Source organism: Centroberyx gerrardi, chromosome 10 (genome assembly GCF_048128805.1).
Source record: "Centroberyx gerrardi isolate f3 chromosome 10, fCenGer3.hap1.cur.20231027, whole genome shotgun sequence".
NCBI lineage: Eukaryota > Metazoa > Chordata > Actinopteri > Beryciformes > Berycidae > Centroberyx > Centroberyx gerrardi.
The window spans coordinates 8773102-8794055 of NC_136006.1; the positions used below are offsets into that span (position 1 = coordinate 8773102).

Here is a 20954-nt window from a genome sequence, read left to right on the forward strand (position 1 = left end):
ATGATTTAGGGGAGATAATAATAAGTGGAGAAGTTCTTTTGAATGTTTTCCTTCATGTCATGTTCTTCATTATTTCCTACCTGCATTTAATTTCACAGTGATGTGGCATGTCCCGTGATTCAGCGTGAAACCGCTAGATGGCGACAACGCGGCATAATTAAAGTAAGCGCGGGTCAGAAGCACAGACTAAAAAAGACTGTCACGGGTGACATTTTGGAGAGTAGAAAACAGCAATTTACAATGAAAACGGTGTTAAAATCAGCGTGGGATGCAAGGAATTGTAGCACTTTGGTTGATTTCTTGAAGGATGCAGGTTTAGTGGAAAGAACTTGATTACAAGTAATGACATGAGTAGTGATTTGTGAAACCAGTAGATGGCGGTAATTCAACGAACGAGGACGTGAACCGCCGGCAAAAGCCAAGAAGAAGAAAAAGAAGAAGGGGTGAAAGTTGAATTTCAAAAAACATGGTGGAGCACGGTGATATCCGCGTGGTTCACCGAGGTGGCAGCAAAATAAACTTTAGGGAGCCCGTAATCACTAATGATTCAAGGTATGTGTGTGTTTTACAACCGGTAATGTTGTGTAAAAAGAGTGACAAAGACTCGCGCGCTGCTTCGACGGTTATTAACCTGAGAGCTAGCCTGATGCTAGCCGGTGCCGCTAATGTTGATATTCCTCCGTGTTGTTTATCAATCCGTGTTAGCTTATCTTAACATAAATGTCGATTTTTTTTTTTTAAGACCCTTCCAAAGTTTGTTGCTTTCATAATTTATGTCACATTATTTTTCAAATCCTTGGAAAAATGCAATATGGTGAAGATACATGAAGACATTTAGCCCCTTGCATGTACTTCAAATTGTTTGGTCTGTTTAGATTTTGTTTATGTTTCTTTTTTATATGTGTGTGTGTGTGTATATATACGTTTTGTATGTGTATTTGATTGTGTAAAATATTTCCTTGGTGATTTTATTTTTTGCGCCAGGTTCCTGTTGTGTGCTTCAGGCGAGTGTGTGAAGGTGTTCAGCACCTCCACAGAGGAGTGTATCCATGACCTGCAGGGACACACAGACCTGGTGACAGGTGTGCTGCTCAACCCCTCCAACCACCTCCAGGTATCTCATTACACTTTATATCAGCATGCTTAGATTACTGGACACCCCTCTTTCAGTAGAGACCAGCTAGGGCCGTTCATATTGTCATCCAAAAATGCTTTTAGTAGTCAGGTCAGAGCCCACCTCTGGAAAAATGTGTTTGTATTGTCAGGCTCTAGAGTAGGATTAGGTGCACATGCATGCACACACAGACAGACACTCTTCCACTTGCATTACTAAGAATTTACACTTTTCATACACACAAACTTGCGCATGCCTACACACACTCACACACTCCCATAGACACTTCATATACACCCACGCTTTGTAGCTCAGTTTAGGTGTAGTGTGAAATAAATTTGTACTAAATACCTAACTGTATTGTTATTGTAATATTGTATGTTTTGTGTACTGTTTTTATTTTTTCCTCTTTTTGTTCTCCATCGAGGACCACATTGGAAACAAGTGTTTAAGTACGCTTTTACGTGTTATCCTCTGGGATGCCTGTACTTTTATACCCAAAAATAAAATCAATCAATCAATCAATCATAGATTGACAAAATCTGGGCTATACCTGTCACATTGGGCTTCAACGAGAGCTGTAGCTGAAGGGAGATTTGTAATATAAGCAAACTGTATGTCTCTTACTGTTTATCCCTGGCATTGTAGGTGTGCAACCCTCTGTTTCACGACTAGCAGACTGTATTACACTGTTGGCATTTTTAGCTCCTTGACTGTTCATACATCAAATCGGATCGCCTGGGGTCCAATGATTGATTGTACCGTGCAGATTTTAGGTGTCTGTTTTTGCCTCGGAGTTATTCCATACATTAGTTTACTGAAATAATAGAAATAAAGGTGCTGCAGATTTTTGAGTTTAAGTGGAAAAGTTGATCTTACCCCCTGTGTTGATGCATTATTCCTACTTTCTTGCAGGTCTACTCTTGCTCAGCAGATGGCACTATCAGGCTTTGGGACTTCACAGATGGCATCCTTATCAAGGTACAGCTTGATTCTCTCCAAGTTTCTCTCCAGCCATCACTGTTTGCAATCACTGTGTTGTGTTTGTGTATTCCCTGGCAGCCTGTGTGACAGCGATGTAATCTTTTCCAGACTTTGGTCGTTGGATACCCCATCTACTCCTTGTATGCCTCTGCAAACCATGGTGGAGTCCTCTTTATCGTTACCTCTATGCAAAGTGACAAAAGATCTGGTAAGTTTGACCCATTTTTAGTGTTTGCTGGAGTTTGAAGGCTACCCACATCAGTTCAGTTATGACACTAGTCCCATTTTCCAGGGGCGATGGAACAAAAAAGGAATTTGATGTTGAAGAGATGTAATATTTCTGCTATTGTGGAATAATGCTCTAAACTGAGTTCAGGTTTGAGCTGTGAGCACATAACAGAATACGCACATCCTGTAACTCCCTTAAAATAATGTCCGTCAAGAAAATGTTTCCCAAAATTATATTATATTGTATCCTTTCTCAGTCAGGAAGCAGTTTTGATTCCAGAGAGAAACCACAATTTGGCTGAAATCATATTGGCTTGTCCATGTTCATGTTCATGTCCAACATGCCCTTCCTACAGACCTTCATCTCATATGTTAATGACATTGCACTTGGCTGATACAGTTGGGTGGGATTGTAAATTTCCAGAGCACACAGTTGCAAGAACTCTAACAGAGCCCCCATTCTTATTTTCAGAGCATGACCCTGTCTGAGCATTCATAATGCATTCTAGCTACAGCGGCAAAAGAGAACTAGACATTTATTCGAAGTGCCTCACAGAACCATTAGCACATACATTGTAGCATGAGTGGCTCCAGTGGGATTTGAACCCCTAATCTTGGCAGTGATAGTGCCATGTTTATCCCATTGAGCTACAAGGGCCACAAGAAAAGTGTAATCAGTAATAATGGCCAAGCTGCCTCTCCACAGTGGACAATGTAAATCCTACAGACCACAACTCACCAGAACCTTTTATTTAAATGAAAAGCCAAGGATTTATTGGCGTTTGTGACTATTTAGTGATACTTAAGCATCTTCACATCTCATCCGTCATCTGATATTGTTAGTAAGTCTCTCTTGAGTTTTTGTGCTCTCACTTTTAAAATGGATTATGAGGTTGGATTTACAAACACATCAGTGATCACATTCCCTTCCAAGGGCCCACATCTGCAAAATTTGAATAGATTCAACACTCACCATAAATCTCTCCTGACTTTGCCAGCTTGAGACTTTATATGTATTGAACTGGATAAGAGGTCACTCGGGATGTAAGGATCTGGTGTTGGACGCTGTGTGTTTCTGTGCAGAAATGTTCCAGCTGGCTGCTTTACATCTGCCGCACAGTGGAGATCAGGTGGTGGAGGCCAGAGAGCTTTCTGCTGTGCTCAATGATGTCAGCTCCAACTCAGGAGCCATCGCCTTCGGCCAAGGGGTGAGTACACCACAACTACTGTCACCACCAGCAGTATTTTTAAATATATCAAGACTTTTGTTCTCAAATGTGATATCTGCCACTTGAAAATCACCAGTGACACCACCTGACCTTACAAGGCACTAAATATCGTCTGTCAGCAGCTTCGGTTCAAAACCTAATATTTGTCGAACTCCAATTGATAGCAAAAAATTTAAACAATTATGGTACTTGTTAAAAGATTGTAGCTCACTTCAGTCCTTGTTTGATAAAATGGTAAAATCTAATCTAAAACCGAAATCTATTTTTATCATTTTGGAGATATTGAATGATTATGATATGAACTTCTAGTAATGATTTTTCTTTTTTCCAAAATGGATATAGCTTTTCAGAAATGAACTTTTTGTACATACATTTCCCTGTTGTATGCTAGATGGTGAAATAAAACTCACATCTAACTGGCACTGTGGACGGGTCTTAAAATAACACTCCTCAGTATTATGTAAATCAGTGGTTCTCAATGTGGGGTCCGGGGACCACCAGGGGTCCTTGAGGGGGTTGCAGGGGGTCCCCAGCAAATTGATGAATTGTTCAGCATTAATTCATTTACAGTTAACACAATTAGAGAATGTAGAAGAATGACTATTTTGATTATAGTTTCACTGTTATCTCTCTACCTACAATACAGATAGTCATGGAATTATGGAGAAAATCATATCAAACAATAAAGATATTCTCAGATTTGGGTCTGAGGGACAAAATCTCATCAAATTGGGGTCTGTGGCTCTAATGTGTACTACATTAGGGGTCCTTGATATGAAAAGGGTTGAGAATCACTGATGTAAATGACCCAAGAGCAGGTTTCAAATACAGTTTAACCCCGGTCTTCACAGGCTCGGTCCTCCTGACTCATGTTCCTGTTGCTGTGTATGTGTGATATTAACCAGACAGTTGTCGTCCTCACAGGGTGAATATATTGCTTCAGCTAAAGGTTTGCACCTGGAGGTCTACTTCTTCAAGAAGCAGAAGTCATACAGGTGAGCCGTGGTATCATCATTTGAAATGCCTGACAACCAGCCACATGTTTCAGTTATGGAGTATAGAGATAAACTGTAGTGTCAAAGCCACTGGATAGTTTGATTATATCAGTTATGGGTTTTACTGAAGGGTAGGACATGCTGATGAATAATAATCTCTTTACAACTTTCAGATCCCATCATAACTCAAAATACCAGTCCACATTTTGCTGCAAAGTGTCCACGTAATACAAACCGCAGCTTTAAAATACATCTAAAACTCATTTTCAGCTGTCTCTAACTACTGATTCGGCCTTTAACTTGCACTGCACATCTGACATTTCATTTTATTAGACACTGAAGAGACACCAAGAGAGGGGTTGATATATGTGACAAAGGTCATGAATCAGTTCAAATCCTTGACGTTCGCAAACACACGGTGTGCACCTTACCCCACTGAGCCACCAGGAAGACCTATAACACATTTTTGTCCTTGTGTGGGTTGCAAATAGGTTTTCCCTAAAAGAAGATAACAAGAAGGGAGGCAAGAACACATTCACATGCATCTCCTGTCACCCAAAAGACGACTGCATTGCTACCGGGCATGAAGATGGCAAGATCCGCTTGTGGTGAGTGAAACTGGATGACCTTTGTGTGCTGATAACAGCAAGGTTGGCAAAGTCTAAACATCTGCTGTTGTGGCACATCTTGTGCTCTGTACTTTTTTTGTTTGCCAAGCTGCACCAACAAATAATTGTATTCTTCTACCTCTGCCTCAGTGGTGTTGCACCTTTTCATTTTGGTGTGCAAGAATCTATGAACTAAACCATTTTACTTTCATCATCTTTCATGTCTGCCTATCCAATGCTCTCACTTTTACAGATTTTATTTTCATGTATTTACTTATTTGATTCTTCTGTAATTGTATTTCTAACTTATGTCTGCCATTGTTATATTTTTTTAATCTCAGTAGCATTAAATCATTCACATTTAATTGTTTATAAAGCACTTTGTAAATCTTTTGAATGGTGCTTTACATATAAAGTTAACTATTGTTGTCTATAATGGGCTGTGATTCATTTTGTGTGCATTGCCTCCCTCCAGGAGAAACTTCAACCACAAGAGGGAGTACACATACTCCACCCTCCACTGGCACCACAGTGCAGTCGGCTCCCTGTGCTTCACCCCAGAAGGTACATGGATGACCACTAGTATTATTTCACTCTGTATATCCTTACCTCTTCTTTTAACTTGAATTTTCCCAATGCTCAGTATAAAGCAGGGCTGCACAACATATCATAAAATAAATCAAAATTGCAATAATGATGATGATTTCCAAATCACAAGAAGTTGTGATTTTTCATCATCAACTAAACAAGGTATTCTGGTCCTGTGCAGAATCCTTGGTCTACCAAATAACTTGCACATTGTTCATTGTATTTAATCAAAATAAGGCCTCAGCATTAACATCTGCATCTCATGAACCCCCCTCATTGTTTTTTTCAGTGCTCGAAAAACAAATTATGCAGAAGTAGCTACATCCACATGTATCACATTTTATCCAGACAAATATAGCACATTCCTAGTATAAAGATATTATTGTAGTATTGTACTACATTGCACCTAATCTTCAGTTTTTTTAAATCAACCAAAATCAAACCTGTGTTTCCCACACAGTAAACTAAATATCTGCCAGTCCTCCAGAAGGGAATCCCCACCCAAACTAAGTGAGATATATAAGCTAACTAGACCTCAGACAGGCAACTAACGATCTTTTGGGGGTTCTTTTCCATTTCAACAATCCCTTTTGCTGATAAAATGATGAAAGTGGCTAGTGAATTTTTGCATTCACCAGCCATTGTGGCAAAAAACGTTCCTGCCCCGTTTCTCCGCTGTATTTATTTGTGCTTTGTTCCACCAGGCACCAACCTGCTGAGTGGAGGCGTGGAGTCGGTGTTGGTCCAGTGGCGATATGACCAAGAGAGCCAGCGGGATTTCCTGCCCCGCCTGGGCGCCGCCATCACACACATCGCTGTCTCACCTGATGGAGTGCTATTCTGCACCTCGCACGCAGACAACAGTAAGGAGCTGTAACACACATTATACACTCACAGCTAGACATTACAGGCTAGACAAATAAGAATAATAATAGCAGTAGACCAAAACCACTATTGTAAAGTGCTTTACGGGAAAGAAAGTGTACAGTGCCCCTTCTGCCAACTATGCCTTTACACTACTCTTGCACTTAAGAGGTTTTAGCTAATGAGATGTGAAAACATTACTTATCTAAAGACTTAAAAACTAATTTAAATGGTTCTTTTGTCTAAAGGCTTGTACAGGCCTTAAAAAAAAAAAACCTTTTCTGACTTGCCAACTTCTCCCTGGACTTGGAGAACATTTGCTCCCCTGGAACAAAACTCACTTCCCAACTCTTGCAAAACCAGTTTTACTACCCAGGGCTATTGCTATGAATAATAGCCTACACTGGGTGGTGAAATTTGCCAGTTGGAACTGACTGAACCCCATAAGCTTTATATTTGCCAGCAAATTTTGTAGCTAAGAGCTCAAGTCTATGTCTGGCTGAGAGGGCTGAGCTGCATAACACTAATTGTCTCACAGCACATTTTATTGTGTTTTTAAGTTGTTTCATATATATACAGTAATCACTGCAACTGTGAATCCATATAGATTCAGTTCAGTGCTTCAAGTATTAATGGATAACTAACTTCTGTGCTTCTTGCCCTCTTCTCTCCTCTAGAGGTCACGATCATCCAGAGCTGCGTTAAAGTGTCGGCTGTCATTCAGGGCCTGGTCAAAGGTGAGTACAGACTCCATAGGTGACGACAGCACATACATGCACCATAAACTGGCTGTGTGGGCCCATAAATAATGTAAGACCTTTACAGTTCTTGGAGAACAATCTTGCTTCTCAGATAAATCGTCATCATTATGTAAGGAAGTTTTAATGCGCATGAATGTATAAGCAAAAGCAATAGACAAGTACAGATTCTGTACAGTCTCAAGGTGTGTACAGTGTGATGAAGTTTGTTTTTTGAAGTTTGCACAGCTATAGATAGATATAAGATGGATATAATTTTATTAATGTGTCACTCCTCAACAAATAGGTCAAACAAAGCAACAAACACAATAACCCAAAAAAAAAAGGAAGTTGAGGACTACTCATCAAGAGTTACAAGACACAGGCTAAAAACAATACACATAAAAAAAGATACTAGTGTGTATATATATATATATATATATATATATATATATATATATATATATATATATATATATATATATATATATATATATATATATACATATGTATTTACATACATACACACAAATACACACACATAAGTACATACATTCGTATAGATACGTTGATACACATATACATACATACACACACACGAAAAAAAATAAAGGTCATATTACACACACACAAACACAAAGGATATAAAACAATCTTAATATTGCATTATAAAATTTAGACACTCATGAATGAACGTCTTCTGTTGAGAATGAGGTGGCAAGCTTTGGCACATTCGTTGATACAATATTTACCAGCTAAAACTACACACAATTTATTTAAATCATCGTACTCATTAAAATTTGCAACATGGTTTGAAAGTTGAAAAAATAATTCAGAACGAATATCTGTATAGAGTTCACAGTGTAAGAGTACATGGGCTCCTGATTCAATAGAACCATTATAGGGTACAGAACCATCTATCGGCGGGGTGTTTGTGTACCTACCAGTTTCTATAGCTAAAGGTGCAACTCCACATCTGAATTTAGCAAAGGCGCTTCTGTGCTGCCTTGATAAGATACTTTGTACATATGGCTCTGTGTCAAAAGCACTTTTAAATAGGCAATAAGTGCGCAGTTTGTTACCCTCAGGTTTATTTATTAACTGAAACCATTTCTGTTCATCACTCTCTGATACTGCAATGTCAAAATTCTTTAAGTCATTTCTTGAATAGACTCTATCTGTGCGGGCAAGGTGGGACATATGCAAGGAGCTAAAAAAAGTTCTCACAGTGTACATACAATTTTTTACATTTGTCATTTGGGAAGCCCACAGAAACACACGTTTACAGAGTCGCCTATCAGGCATGCTACAAAGCCTCTGCCAATTCTTAAAAATACATGACCACTGGCGTTGCCATAGAGTTTTCCAACCCATATCACCCTGTATGGCAGCAGTTGGGGTGTATTTACCAACTCCTAAATAAAATCTGCATGCTTGGTTAAAGACAGCATTATCACAAGAGTAGCTTCTGTAACCCCAAACAGCAGCAGCAAACTCATTTTTCCAACTCTCTAAAATAGTTTTTTTGTCAGTCTGAATAGACCCATCAGGCCCCAGGTGTCCTCCAAACTTTTAATGTTTTTGGAGATTCTCCGTTCCATGCTTTCGATTGCTTGTAGGATGTCATCATGGTTATTTGATTCATCCTCTGCTTTGTTTGCACTTGAGCGCAGGGACTTCGATTGTTTGTTGTCAATCGGCATCTTAACTAATTACTTGTTTAAAAAAAAACAAACAGAAAAAGACATGCCGACGGTTCAATCACAGCCACCTATTAACATTCACACTTTACCTATTTCAAGATAAAAACATTTGCCGAGAGATCCAGGAGATGCAAACCAGGAAGTCACGTCGCTGCCCACTGATGTGTGGGCAGTAATGAGCGAAGGGTCTCACCTGTGACTGACTGACCTAAATTTGCACAGTGCTGTGGCAAAAGCGTTGTGATTAAACAACAAACACAGTTTGGCACGCAGGTACAACCAGTTGCATAAGAAACAACAGAAGAGCTTCCCTACTAGTCCTCTTCTGTGCCATCTCTCCATTTATGCCAAGCTTTAATGGTAGTGGTTTGAGTCTCTGGACTTTGGGTTGTGTCAAAGAAAGCCCCAACTAACAAAATAAATGTTTACATTGGCTACGTTTACATGCTCATAGAATTTTGTTGTTAACCCGGTCACTCAAGTAACCTGGTTCTGGGTTGACGCATGTAGACGTCACTCTCTGTTAGAATAATCCGGTTAAACTCAAACCCAGTTAAGATGTTGGCTTACTCCACTGACTATTAAACGGGTTACTGTGGCGTGGAAACATGTTACTCCTTTCACTTTTGGTGTTCACTGTCTGCGCAAACTCGCTCACACAGCATTATGGTTACATTTTTATGCCAACAAAAACATGGCAGCAAGAAGTACCCAGTATTAACATTGGGATCATAATTGCTTTACCCTGTATTAGAAGTGGCCTATTGCTCAGTCAAAGCGGCAGAGGGTGGATGGCTGGCTGAACCTTTTCATACATTTTTTGCTGGTGGACTGTTGTATCTGTAGACGGGACACCACAAGTGGACAGAAATATTGTGTTAACTGGTTTATTCATGGAAACAGGGAGACTCAGTCGCATGGTATCAATGGCACATGTTAAACAGCTTAACCCAAATAACTCCTTAACTGGAGTATGGCCAACAGCCAGGTTACTCTGTGCATGTAAACGTAGCGAGTGACTTCCCCTCTTTTCTGCCCCCATCCAGGAGAAAGTGTCAGGACAGACTTGATGGTGGACCCGCGCAGCAAAGCCCTGGTGCTCAACGGGAAACCAGGCCACCTGCAGTTTTACTCCCTCCAAAGAGACAAGCAGCTGTACAATGTAAGCACTCTCCTTTATACGCCACTCTATCAGTAGATTACCCGCCACTTGTAAACCTCACCGAGTCAGTTTGCAGATAATTTGTAGAAGCTTTTATTGACGTCAGGTGTATCTCTTAACAGTGAAGTGAGATTTCAGTCTCTGTCTCTGAAAATGACTTATTTGAATTATGATGCAATTCATATTAAATTTATGAGGACAAAAAGTTCAAGCACATACCCATTCTGACCCACAAGCAGACTTAGCAATTCCGCCAACTAAACTTTGGTGTGACTTAGTCTTTAGAGTTAAACACTGAGGTCAATCATCTTCTGTGTTTCCTGTAGCTGGACATAGTGCAGCAGGAGTACATTCACCAGGCGGGCCTGGAGCAGTTTGAGGTGGTCAAGGCGGCTTTCGACGCCCGTGGCAACTGGCTGGCTACGGTGGAGGAGAGGAAACAAAAAGACTCTGCGCTGGAGGTTAATTTGAAACTATGGGCTTACGATGAGCAAACCCAAAGGTAACCTGTCTAGAAAATATCAGATATTTCCATTATCCTGTTTGTTCAACCAATCAGTGAAGATAAGGAATGGGAATTTTGACTAATTTTGGAGTCAATTAATGTTGAAGTTATCTATAAAGTCATGTAGCTGACTAGTAGGCTGATCTAAAACTGGTTTCAGAACCCTAATGTGGAAAGCTCAGTCCAGAGGTCTTTTTGGGTAAAAAAAATAAATTAAATAAAATCAACCACTGTTTGAAGGGCAGAAGAAGATGATGTGTCCTTAAACCTACTTCATGACTTTTCTCCCCTCCAACCCTAACTTTCTGCCCTATCACACACTCCCTTCCCTCTCACCCTGCAGTTTTGTGCTGAACACGACCGTCTCGGCCCCCCACGAGGCCAGGATTACAGCCATGTGCTTCTGCCGTGCCGCAGACAGCCAGACCACCATGCTGGTCTCCGCCAGCAAAGACGGGCACTTCAAAGCCTGGCAGCTGGCCGAACCAACCCACACAGAAGGTAAGCAGTCTAGCCCGGCTCGTGCACTTCAACCAAACGGCAAGGTTTGGCTTGAGTTGTCCAGCAGTTTGCTGTGCTCACCTGTATTGTTGTGTCCCCCCATTCTTTTTGGCATTTCTGTGCTGTTGGGTAACTTTGTCTATGTCTAACCTCATGTTTTTTTTGCAAATCAACTTTCATCCCATTGCTTAATGTTGTTAAGGAATTTGTGTTCTTTGTGTTCACATGTTGTGAGAAGTGATGACTCACAACATGTGAGTAGCTAACATGTGACTGCCATGGGTATCTGTATTGACCACAGCAGTCCAGGCTGTTTTTCCAACATTTAAGCTGCGCTAGACAAAATTTCAATGTCAAAAATGCATCTGTCTTATTGGCCTAAATCACAAAATGGGACTGCGACAGAAGAGCATCTCATCCCTCCTAATTGAGACCCCATAGATTTGCCCAAATTAAATTCTGGTGTCTGGTATGGTCTTTTGCCTCTCTCGTCCCTTTGGTGTCCTTTTTTCTAAAGCAATCTCACACCGGCCAGGTTGAGTGTGCTGTGTTCAGTTTACTGACATTATGTTACATGATTTAATCATGCACAATTGCAAACAGGCCAAATTGCTTCATGAAAATTATTACCATAGACACAGAAAAAGAAATGTGCATTTTCAAGGGAAATGTATGAGTTTGATCTTTCAGAGTTTCACAGTTTGATCAATTCGTAGTGCCTTTTCTACCATTTTGGTTTGAATTCTTCCTAGAACATCTCAACGCCACATGATCATGTTTATCATATGATCCATGCCATGTGGTTGATGCTTTTAAAGCGTTTTACACAACAGTGATGGCAAACATTATTAGTCTGGGTGGCCCCAGTAGAAATCAAACCACTACCTTTGCCAGTGCCAGTGCCAGGCTCTACTCTTTCAGCTTCACAACACACAAAGCCTGCTGAATGTGAAGTGTTTCCACGGGGTTTGAGCCAGAGCAGGCAGTATTTTACGCTAACCCAACATGCTGTCTCTCTCTCTCTCCTTCCTCTCGAATGGGCTGGGCAGATGAAGGGCCGTCTTGGTCGTGTGATTTCGTGGGTGCCTATCACGGCCTGGTGCCCGACTGCTGCTGCTTCTCGGCCGATGGCTCCCTGTTAGCCGTCAGCTTTCAGGAGGTGGTGACCGTGTGGAGCCCCGCCTCCTGGGAGCTCCTGACAACTCTGTCCCAGCCGCCAGGAGCCATCAGGTTAGAGCAAACATGAGTGCACACACACTAACACACACAATCAGTGACACACGCATAATCAGACAGACAAAGCTGAAATGGAAACAGGACGTTAGCTCCTGCTCTATGAGCCTCGGAATCACATAATTTGCTAAGTACAAGAAAATCTAGAGGAATTTGTCTTGTTGATATTGGCACAGAGACACATTAACAAGCAAGTAATGTAATAAGATAAGCACAAACTGGCATGAATCATACAGCAACATCAAGGCCTCACATTCAGTGGGACAATGCAAGACATACAATAGACAGTACTTAGTTAATACGCAGCACACACACACACCCACACACACAGATTCACTTGGCAACCAGCTGTTCGGAGTTTCGTTGTTTTGTGCCGAGGCTCCTCAGTGGTGGGATGTCTTTGAACAGTGAATGACCTTTGACCCTACTGGCAGAAACCCAAGATCCTCACAACGGACGGGGGATGAAACCGTCTGACGGAGAAAACGAAGTGCTGCGTGCCTGCCAGTTGAACTTGGGGACGGACTGTAGTTTTGCAACCTTAGCGGAGCCTCAGATGTTGGCAGATGTCCCTGTCCTTAAGCAGAGGCTCTCGGGTCATTGAGGATGGGGAAAGTGCTCTTGCTAGTTTCTGTACCTCTTCCCTGAAATGAACTCGCATCACTGAGTCAGCCCTTAGTACATTTGCCAGAAAAACTGATAGTTAATGATGTATGATTTATCTTATTAGGATGAAACAATTTAACTTAATGAAGACAAACATAACTCTCGAACAGCTTATTTTTAAAGGCATTCAGCTGTCACAATCCACAAAACTTGGAAACAGTCCCTCAGTAATTAGTGAGAAATGGACAGATATTTATTTGTGTTCCCTTTCACATGAATATAAACTTGTCTGAACTATATTGATGCAGAGCTGGCTGCTGATGTAGCTGTGCTCCAAAGACTCAATCATGGCATTCAGAAAGCCACTTCAAATGAGCAGACATTTTCTGTGTCGTTTGGAAGCTTGAAGGGAACCCGCGAGTAATAAAGCTGGCAAAGCGGAAGGGACTGAACACTGGAAGGAGTAAAATCGTCGGCTGTTTTGACAGCTGCCCAGCGCACCTTGCATAACTGCCTCCTATGGATGTGTACAGCTGGGTCATCTGCATGGGCCTCCAACTTGACCAACTTCACATTCCTTGCACCCAGTGACTGAAATTAACTTTTTGGCTCACCTGCAAAGAGCTGGTAAATTGAAAAAAATGTACCCGCCAAGAATAATTTTTACTGGCCAAAATAATGAATACACATTTTTCATAGAAATATTTATGTCACCCTACCCGCTTTAAATTATATCTAGTGTATACTGAAATCAAGTACAGTGTGTTAATTTAAAACTCACAGAACTCAAATTACAAGAGAGCATTTCGAAGCATAGTTTCAAAGTTTGAGAACAGGCAAAGACTGTATTTAAACAAGGCATTCGAAGGTTGTCGTCTCAAAACATGACCAGCTAGTGTAGCTGGCGACACTTATTGATTTGCATTTGGTGCTTGGCGGTTTATTTCGGACCCTGCTTGCGTGTTCCCATTTGAAGCTCCCAAAGCGGAAAACTCCTCAAAGCTAATCCTGTGAAATATGTGTGGTGTGAGGAGGCGGTTGGGGGGGGGGGCGCGGGCGCGCGGTTGCATGAACATAGTCAGTTGGGATCCTTTACAGTCACAGGAAAAGAAGGAGGACTGAAGCAGATTCTTGTTTTTTTTTTTCTCCACCAGGGACCTTTGTTTTGGGCGGCTAAGCTGCTCCAAGTATCTGCTGGGAACGACCGCCAAGAACCTCCTCTGCTGCTGGAACCTCCTCACCTGCTCCTGTAAGGCTGTCTGTCTGTCTGTCTGTGTGTGTGTGTGTGTGTGTGTGTGTGTGTGTGTGTGTGTGTGTGTCTGTGTTGTAGTTTATTTTGTTTTATTCATAGACCTAACTATACATTTCTTCTTTCTCTTTCACCCTCTATCTCTGTCTTCTGTCCTGTCTGGCAGTGGAGTGGAGCACCTCCATGGATGTAAGCCTGCTGCTGTCCGACCCCCTCTCTGAGAACTTGGCTGCCTTCTGCTGTCAGGCCGGATGCACTGACTGTAAGACACACACACACACACACACACACACACACACACACACACACACACACACCTGTTGGCCTTTAATGATTTTGAGTAATGGACTGCTTCATCTTCAAGAAATGTTTCTTGAAATCCTGGGTTGCGTACAAGAGCTAGCAAGCCTGCTCAGGCAGCCTTAACACATTTTAAAGGTAGACTCCACCCTAAAACATAACACACCTGTTAACAAAATAACTCCTAGAATGCTTTGAACATCACAGACTCGTGATATAACACTGTAGGAATCTAAAAGCGGGGAATTTCCCTTTAATGCATAACACCATGAATAGGGCCTAACTCTTCCATTACATTTTTTGATCATCAAAGATGCAGCTGCTACATGTGCGCACAGAATTGAGTATTGTGCTCATGTAAGTTTTCAAAACATTTTGAGTCATTATAAAATACACAGTACAGTAAAGAGGTAGTGTATGCACATCTAGAAACTTGACCCAGATTGACCAATGGTTAAACAATAAAAAGATACCAGCACACTTTGATTCGATTAGAGTTTTTAGGAATATTTTCTGGGCGCTGGGACTTTGACCCTTGCAGTCCTTGCTATTAATTGCTTGTAGTGTTGCCAATCCAGGAATTCAAGCTTGTTGTTGTACTTGGTGTACATTAAAAGAACATCAGCTCAATACAGCTAAATATAATCCAGAATTTTCCTCAAAACACAGATGCTGATGTTTTTCATGGTCTTCTTCCTTCTCTGTCCTCAGTGTTTGTGTTTAAGCCCAGCGAGCCTCGGCCGCTCTTTTCCCATAAGGCCGTGTGCTCGGGGAAAGTGACTCGCGCCATTTTCGCCCCGAGGGAGGAGATGCTGGAGAGCTGCGAGGAGAGCAGCCAGTGGCTCAACCGCTCCCAGCTCTACTTCCTCACTCAGTACATGGTAAACATCGCCATCATCGCAGCTGCCTGATGTTAAAAAAACAACAAATTGCACAAGAAAGCATTACTTAAAATTTCCATTGTGTTCCTCGACAGAAGACAAAATAACAAAAACTTGACGTAGAACACAAAACACAATAAAAACACAGTCAAACGATCATTCTCTCTCATTCATCAACTCTCAGTCTTAATACTGCCCACTTCTCAACTCGCTTGCTTTTTAAACATCTCTGTGGTAGGACAGGTTTTAATTGGCAGGAAGAGGCAATTCCACAAACTGATATCGGAGAAGCAACATGAGCAACATTTCCTCCTTTAGAATGAATAGGTTATATTGTAGGTTGGTCTCTGTTTGTTTGTCCCTTTATTCCACATGATATGTCAAACACCGCTGGTCGGATTTTGCCGATTCTTTGGGAAATGATGCATCTCACCACTGCGTTCTGGCATTTGTAAAATTGCACTGATTGGCCCAAAGAAGGGCGCTAGACTTACAGGTCAAAACTGATTGGCCCAGACGGGGATTGTTGCCTTTATTTGCATAGTGATAAACCGTACAATACAATGATTAAAAACACAGGGACAACTTCCTAATTTGCGTATGTTAGAGCAACCCCAACAGCTTATGAAAACTATAGAATATAGCTTATGAAATTATAGAAACAAACTTTTTAGACTGAATTCACTCATATCAAATGGACACTGACCAACTCTAGTTAATATCTGCTGTTATTATCGTTTCACATTTCCTAATATAATTTCAATGTGCTGTCAAAAAACTATGGAACAGTACTTTTATCATACTAATACAAACAGGACTCATGCCATTGCAAGTTACTCTATGTTCTGTGTGTTTGATGGTGGTCTTGCTGCCAACTGATGTCGGCTCTCCGTTGCAGGATCTCATGACGTTCAGCACCAAGGCAGAGGAAGACAGGCTGATGGCTTCCAGCAAACAGGTAGGCTCCTGGATAAAGAGTTGCTTAGAACCAGGGGATCGCAAACGTCTCTGGCCTGGGACTCAAGAAGTTTTGTGTTCGGTTTGTTTGGGCAGGTGAGAATGATGCCGTTTGAACTCGGGTGGCACCAAGACTCTTGAAATGCAGATCTTGGTCCTTTGGTCTTGCAGTGTGGTTAGGAGTAAGAACATAATCCGGACCAATTACAGGAAACAATCCCAAAACGCAATGTTTTATAGGTATAAGGAGACAGATGTTGACATCTGATAGCAGTTCCTCATGCTTGGAGAGCCAAGAGGAAACCACAGTCTTGTCAGATGCTAGCTAGCAGTTCCTCATGCTTGGAGAAGTTACAGGGACTGGAGTCAGATTTCTTTTGTTTTGACTCCTCCCCCGCCACAAAAATCTCTAACCTGACAACGTGTTACCAAAACTCCAATAAACGAGAGTCCATGTGACTTTGGTTTTCAAGTCCTGGTTCACCTGTAATTGGGCTGTGTGAACCTAAATGAACCAAATACAAAAATGGCTTTCTTGTCCAGGCACCCAGGCTCATGAAAAGATTTTGCTCGGGAATCCTTATGACTCAGTTCTCCGCTGTCCACTATCAAATAAAGCAGAAATGCCCCAAAAAAAATGTGAAAAAGGAAAATAAATCGTATCGCCACCATTGTCATGTGAGGGACCATGTGTGAAACCTTGGGACATTCCTTGTGTTTTTTCTGACATTCCTTGTGTTTTTTTTGTTGTTTTTTCCCCCCAAGCTTGTGATCGATGACAGCGTTGCCATGACGCCGTTCTACCTGTTGCTAGGGAAACACCGGCAGCAGGACAAGCAAGACTCGCTGACCAGCCTGTCTGCCGAGAGAACCCAGCTTCCACAGGGATCCGTCGCTGTCAAGGAGGTTGGTAGTGTGGCGTTTAATGGATTGTGTGCACCTTCTCCTGTATATGAGTTGGTTTACTGTAAATAATTGTTCACTTGAAGATATTAGTCCTCAAAGTTGGAACACAGATAAACAAATTTTTATGGTGAATGAGGCCTTCAATGTATGATTAATACAAACTTCAGAGAAAAGAGCAGCAGTGAGTGTTTGGGCATTTCACATTTCTGCCTTTTTTTTCTGATTTTAATAAAATTTTAAACACCAAGCCATCTCAGTCCCTTCACACTAAATCTCTCTCTCTCCCTCCCCTCTTCTCGTCTCCCTGACAGCTCCTGCACACCCCGGCCCACGTCTTGCCCTCCGCCTCCTTCCTCTGCTCCATGTTTGTTCGCTCCCTGCTCATCTCCGTCTCTGACACCAGGTGAGTTGAAGAGCCACATCAGGGAACTGAACGAGACAGAATCGGTCCTTATTACCAACGTTTCAGCAGGCAACAAGCTTTAAAGGTCCCCTATTGTGTAAAACGGGATTTCCCTTGCCTCTTTGATTATAAAGGAGTTGGATGGTCTATCTAAACATGGTTAAAGTATCAAAACGCACGGTCGCCAACTAAATCCACACAATCCATATTAGAAAAGCGAGCCTCTAAACGAGCCGTTTGGACTTCCGTAACTTTGTGGCTTCACCAAGGTTCGCTCATTATCATTTTTGTAAGACATAATAGGCTAACAAAGTGGGATTTTTTTTCAAAGCAGTTGAGCGGTTGTCATTGTTAATTGACCAGAGAGTTTTCCCTGCCTGGCGCTGTCTGTAGCTGCCATGTCTGTGGTGTCTCAAGTTTCACTCTTGAAAAGGTTAGCCAATCAGAACAGAGGGGTCGTTAATATTAATGAGCCTTAAAGGCACAGCAATAGAAACAGCCTGTTCTTGGCAAGGCTCAGAGAGATGCTGGAAAATGGATTGAGTGTTTTTGGTACATGACACCACACAAACCGCTTTTAATGGACCTGAAGACATAAAATAAAACACTGGAAAGTGTAGAATATGGGACCTTTAATCAGGTTGTTTAAAAAGATACATCTGAAGTGATTATCAATTGCAAGAATGCCAAGTCGATACCTGTGTTCTTGTGGAGAACGATCTTCCCAAGTTGTCTTGGAGAGAACAAACTTTTCAAGAAATGGGTCTTTACAGTTTGAGATAATCTGTATGTTTGACGTTGTGTGATCAGTTGAAACGCACCGCTTTTTATTTTCCAAACTGATTCAACCCGCTGTGTACTGTAGACTGTAGGACTGTTTGCTATAATGCGTCGTTCTTGCAATGAATTTCCATGTTCTTTTGTTTTGGAATTGTAGTTTGGCTGTTAGATATTACTTCAAATTCATCATGGAGGACACAAGAACGAGTATTGAGAAAGGTTAACACAGTTAAAAAGTAATTGCCTTAGTCATGTGACAGTTAATTAAACAACTACTTAGTCATCACAACCTTTGATAATGTCAGAGTGACTCCACACAATCCTGCTGGAAGTCAGGATTCATGTGACTCGGCAAATCAAGATACCAGCTAAAAAAAACATGGAGAAAAATGTGGAGTTTCCTGTTTGTCTATGAAAATATGCGGAGTCATTCCAGCCCACCGAACTCGTGTGTTTTTTTTTTTTTCCATGTGTGCTCTCGTGGCCTCAGAGAGGAAAATGAACCCAAAGAGGAGGAAATGGAAAGTGAAAAAGAGGAAGAGGAGTCTGAGGGGGAATTGGAGCCCAGCGCCTCGAGGCAGGAGCAGGCGTCTTCGTCTCTGAGGGCCGAGGCTCCGGAGTCCGCAGCTCTGACGAAAGCCCAGGTTAGGGAGCTGAGGAGGGTGAAGAAACTGGACCACAGCTGGCTCAGCAACCTCCTGGACTCCTAAACATGACCATGCACAAAGACAGACACATGCATAGATATACACACACACACATATGCATTCACAGATGTGCAATCACTTTTCTATACAGTGAAATGTAATAAACAGATTTAAGTGTTTCATTACGCTGTGTCAAGGTTGTTGATTTTGTTCTACACAGGGTTTGGGGTCAATTCATGAATCAGCTCATCAATTCCAATTCAACTGAGGAATTGGAATGTGAAAAAACATACAAGAAACAGAATTGGAAGTGAACTGCAATTTCAAGAAGTCGAATTTAATTCCATGTAATTCTGTGAAATTCCAAGATTTTAGTTTTCTTCTTAATATATATATCTGAGATTACACATGTTATATTTTATCAATATTGCATATTATAAAATGTTTAAGGAACCTTTCAGGTGGTATTTGATGTATAACATGGAATCGTAATACATACATTATGATTGAATGTGTTTGAGTTGTTTAACTTTTATTTGATTCATAGTGTTTGGTTTAGAATGTTTAACAAGTCAAGACAAACTCTCTTAGAATTGGAATTTCATGGAATTTAATTGAATTGAATTGTGTTTCTTGTCATTTCAATTCAATTCACATTCTGTTTCCATAGAGCCGGGTGACATTCACATTCCAATTCCAACTCCAGGAATTGAATTGGAATTTACCATGCATTCTCAATCCAATTCATGAATGGCCCCGACCCTGGTACTCTCGTTCACCTTTTTACACCACTTCGTGTATCTTCCAGAGTCCAAACTTGCCTTTTTCCATTGCCAGTATTGAATGATGTAATCCAGTATATTGGCTCAGGAGTGAAGGTTATAAATCTGGATATGAAAACACGCTGACTGAGTCATTGTCATTTCCCGCATTATAATTGTGTTGTATAAGCAGGTGAACTGTGACACATATATAGTAAACTCATTGCCTTCAACAGGGATTAGGATTAACAATGAATCCGGATAACAGTGAGTGAAACAAATATGCAGCGATGACATACTGTTGGTCTTGACGGCTAATCAGAAAAAAAACGAAAACATAATATGAACTTCTGCAGTTTCCAAATCGCAGAGGCTGCAATTAATTAAGAGAAAGAGGCGTCCAAAATAGATTTTTGAACAAGGTGTTTTAGAGCTGCAGGTAATCTTTGATCCATGAATCAACTACAATATTGGTGAAAACCTTTCATCATACTCAATCATCAGACATCTTTTTTTTTTTCCTTAAACAATTTTAAAGTTCTAAAAAATGTATGACAAGAGAACCTTGATGTCAATTGCAGTTTAAATCGCAATCTATCAAATAATAGCAATCAGATTTTTTTTTTTGTCAGTATCTTTCAGCCCTGCTCAAAATGCTGCACATGAAATTTGAAATTGCAGTAACGGTTTGCTTTCTTGGAAACTACAGCTTCAACAATAAAACGGTTATACCTTTCCTATGAATCTAAGACTGTGAATCAGCATGTAATTAGTACTGTAAAGTGTGCAGAATGCAGCATAGTCTTGAGGAACGAAGCTTGAAGCCCTTAGTAAGCTGTCTTTTTAAAGAGAGTCACGTTTTTTTCCCAGCGTTGGATAAGTGAGTGTCCTTCCCTCTCAGCATTTTTCACTTCTTTTCTGATTCAAGGTCAAGGTCTCCCACAACCCAGAACCATTATGCTGCCCTTTCAAGTTCTCTTTTTTTGACAGACATCGAGATTTTACCAAAGCTC

At 41.1% G+C, this 20954-nt stretch overlaps 1 protein-coding gene across 1 annotated transcript; it reads left to right on the plus strand.

Annotated features, from left to right (window-relative positions):
• Positions 1-463: 463 nt before the first annotated feature.
• On the plus strand, positions 464-19349 carry wdr75 (WD repeat domain 75). Its single transcript, XM_071921690.2, has 21 exons — positions 464-552; positions 985-1114; positions 2030-2095; positions 2207-2306; positions 3410-3534; positions 4480-4550; positions 5042-5158; positions 5634-5722; positions 6451-6609; positions 7288-7347; positions 10097-10212; positions 10539-10714; positions 11061-11218; positions 12268-12448; positions 14212-14306; positions 14473-14568; positions 15318-15487; positions 16386-16445; positions 17210-17350; positions 17662-17753; positions 19024-19349. Exons 1-21 carry the CDS (start codon positions 467-469, stop codon positions 19241-19243), a joined length of 2508 nt encoding a protein of 835 aa, XP_071777791.2. The 5' UTR covers positions 464-466; the 3' UTR covers positions 19244-19349.
• Positions 19350-20954: the final 1605 nt, after the last annotated feature.

Excerpts from the sequence above, each read along its gene's own strand:
- wdr75 (XM_071921690.2), top strand. The coding sequence starts at position 467 with ATGGTGGAGCACGGTGATATCCGCGTGGTTCACCGAGGTGGCAGCAAA. Across the intron at positions 2,096-2,206 it reads CAGATGGCATCCTTATCAAG|ACTTTGGTCGTTGGATACCC; the intron begins GTACAGCTTGAT and ends AATCTTTTCCAG. Across the intron at positions 7,348-10,096 it reads CATTCAGGGCCTGGTCAAAG|GAGAAAGTGTCAGGACAGAC; the intron begins GTGAGTACAGAC and ends GCCCCCATCCAG.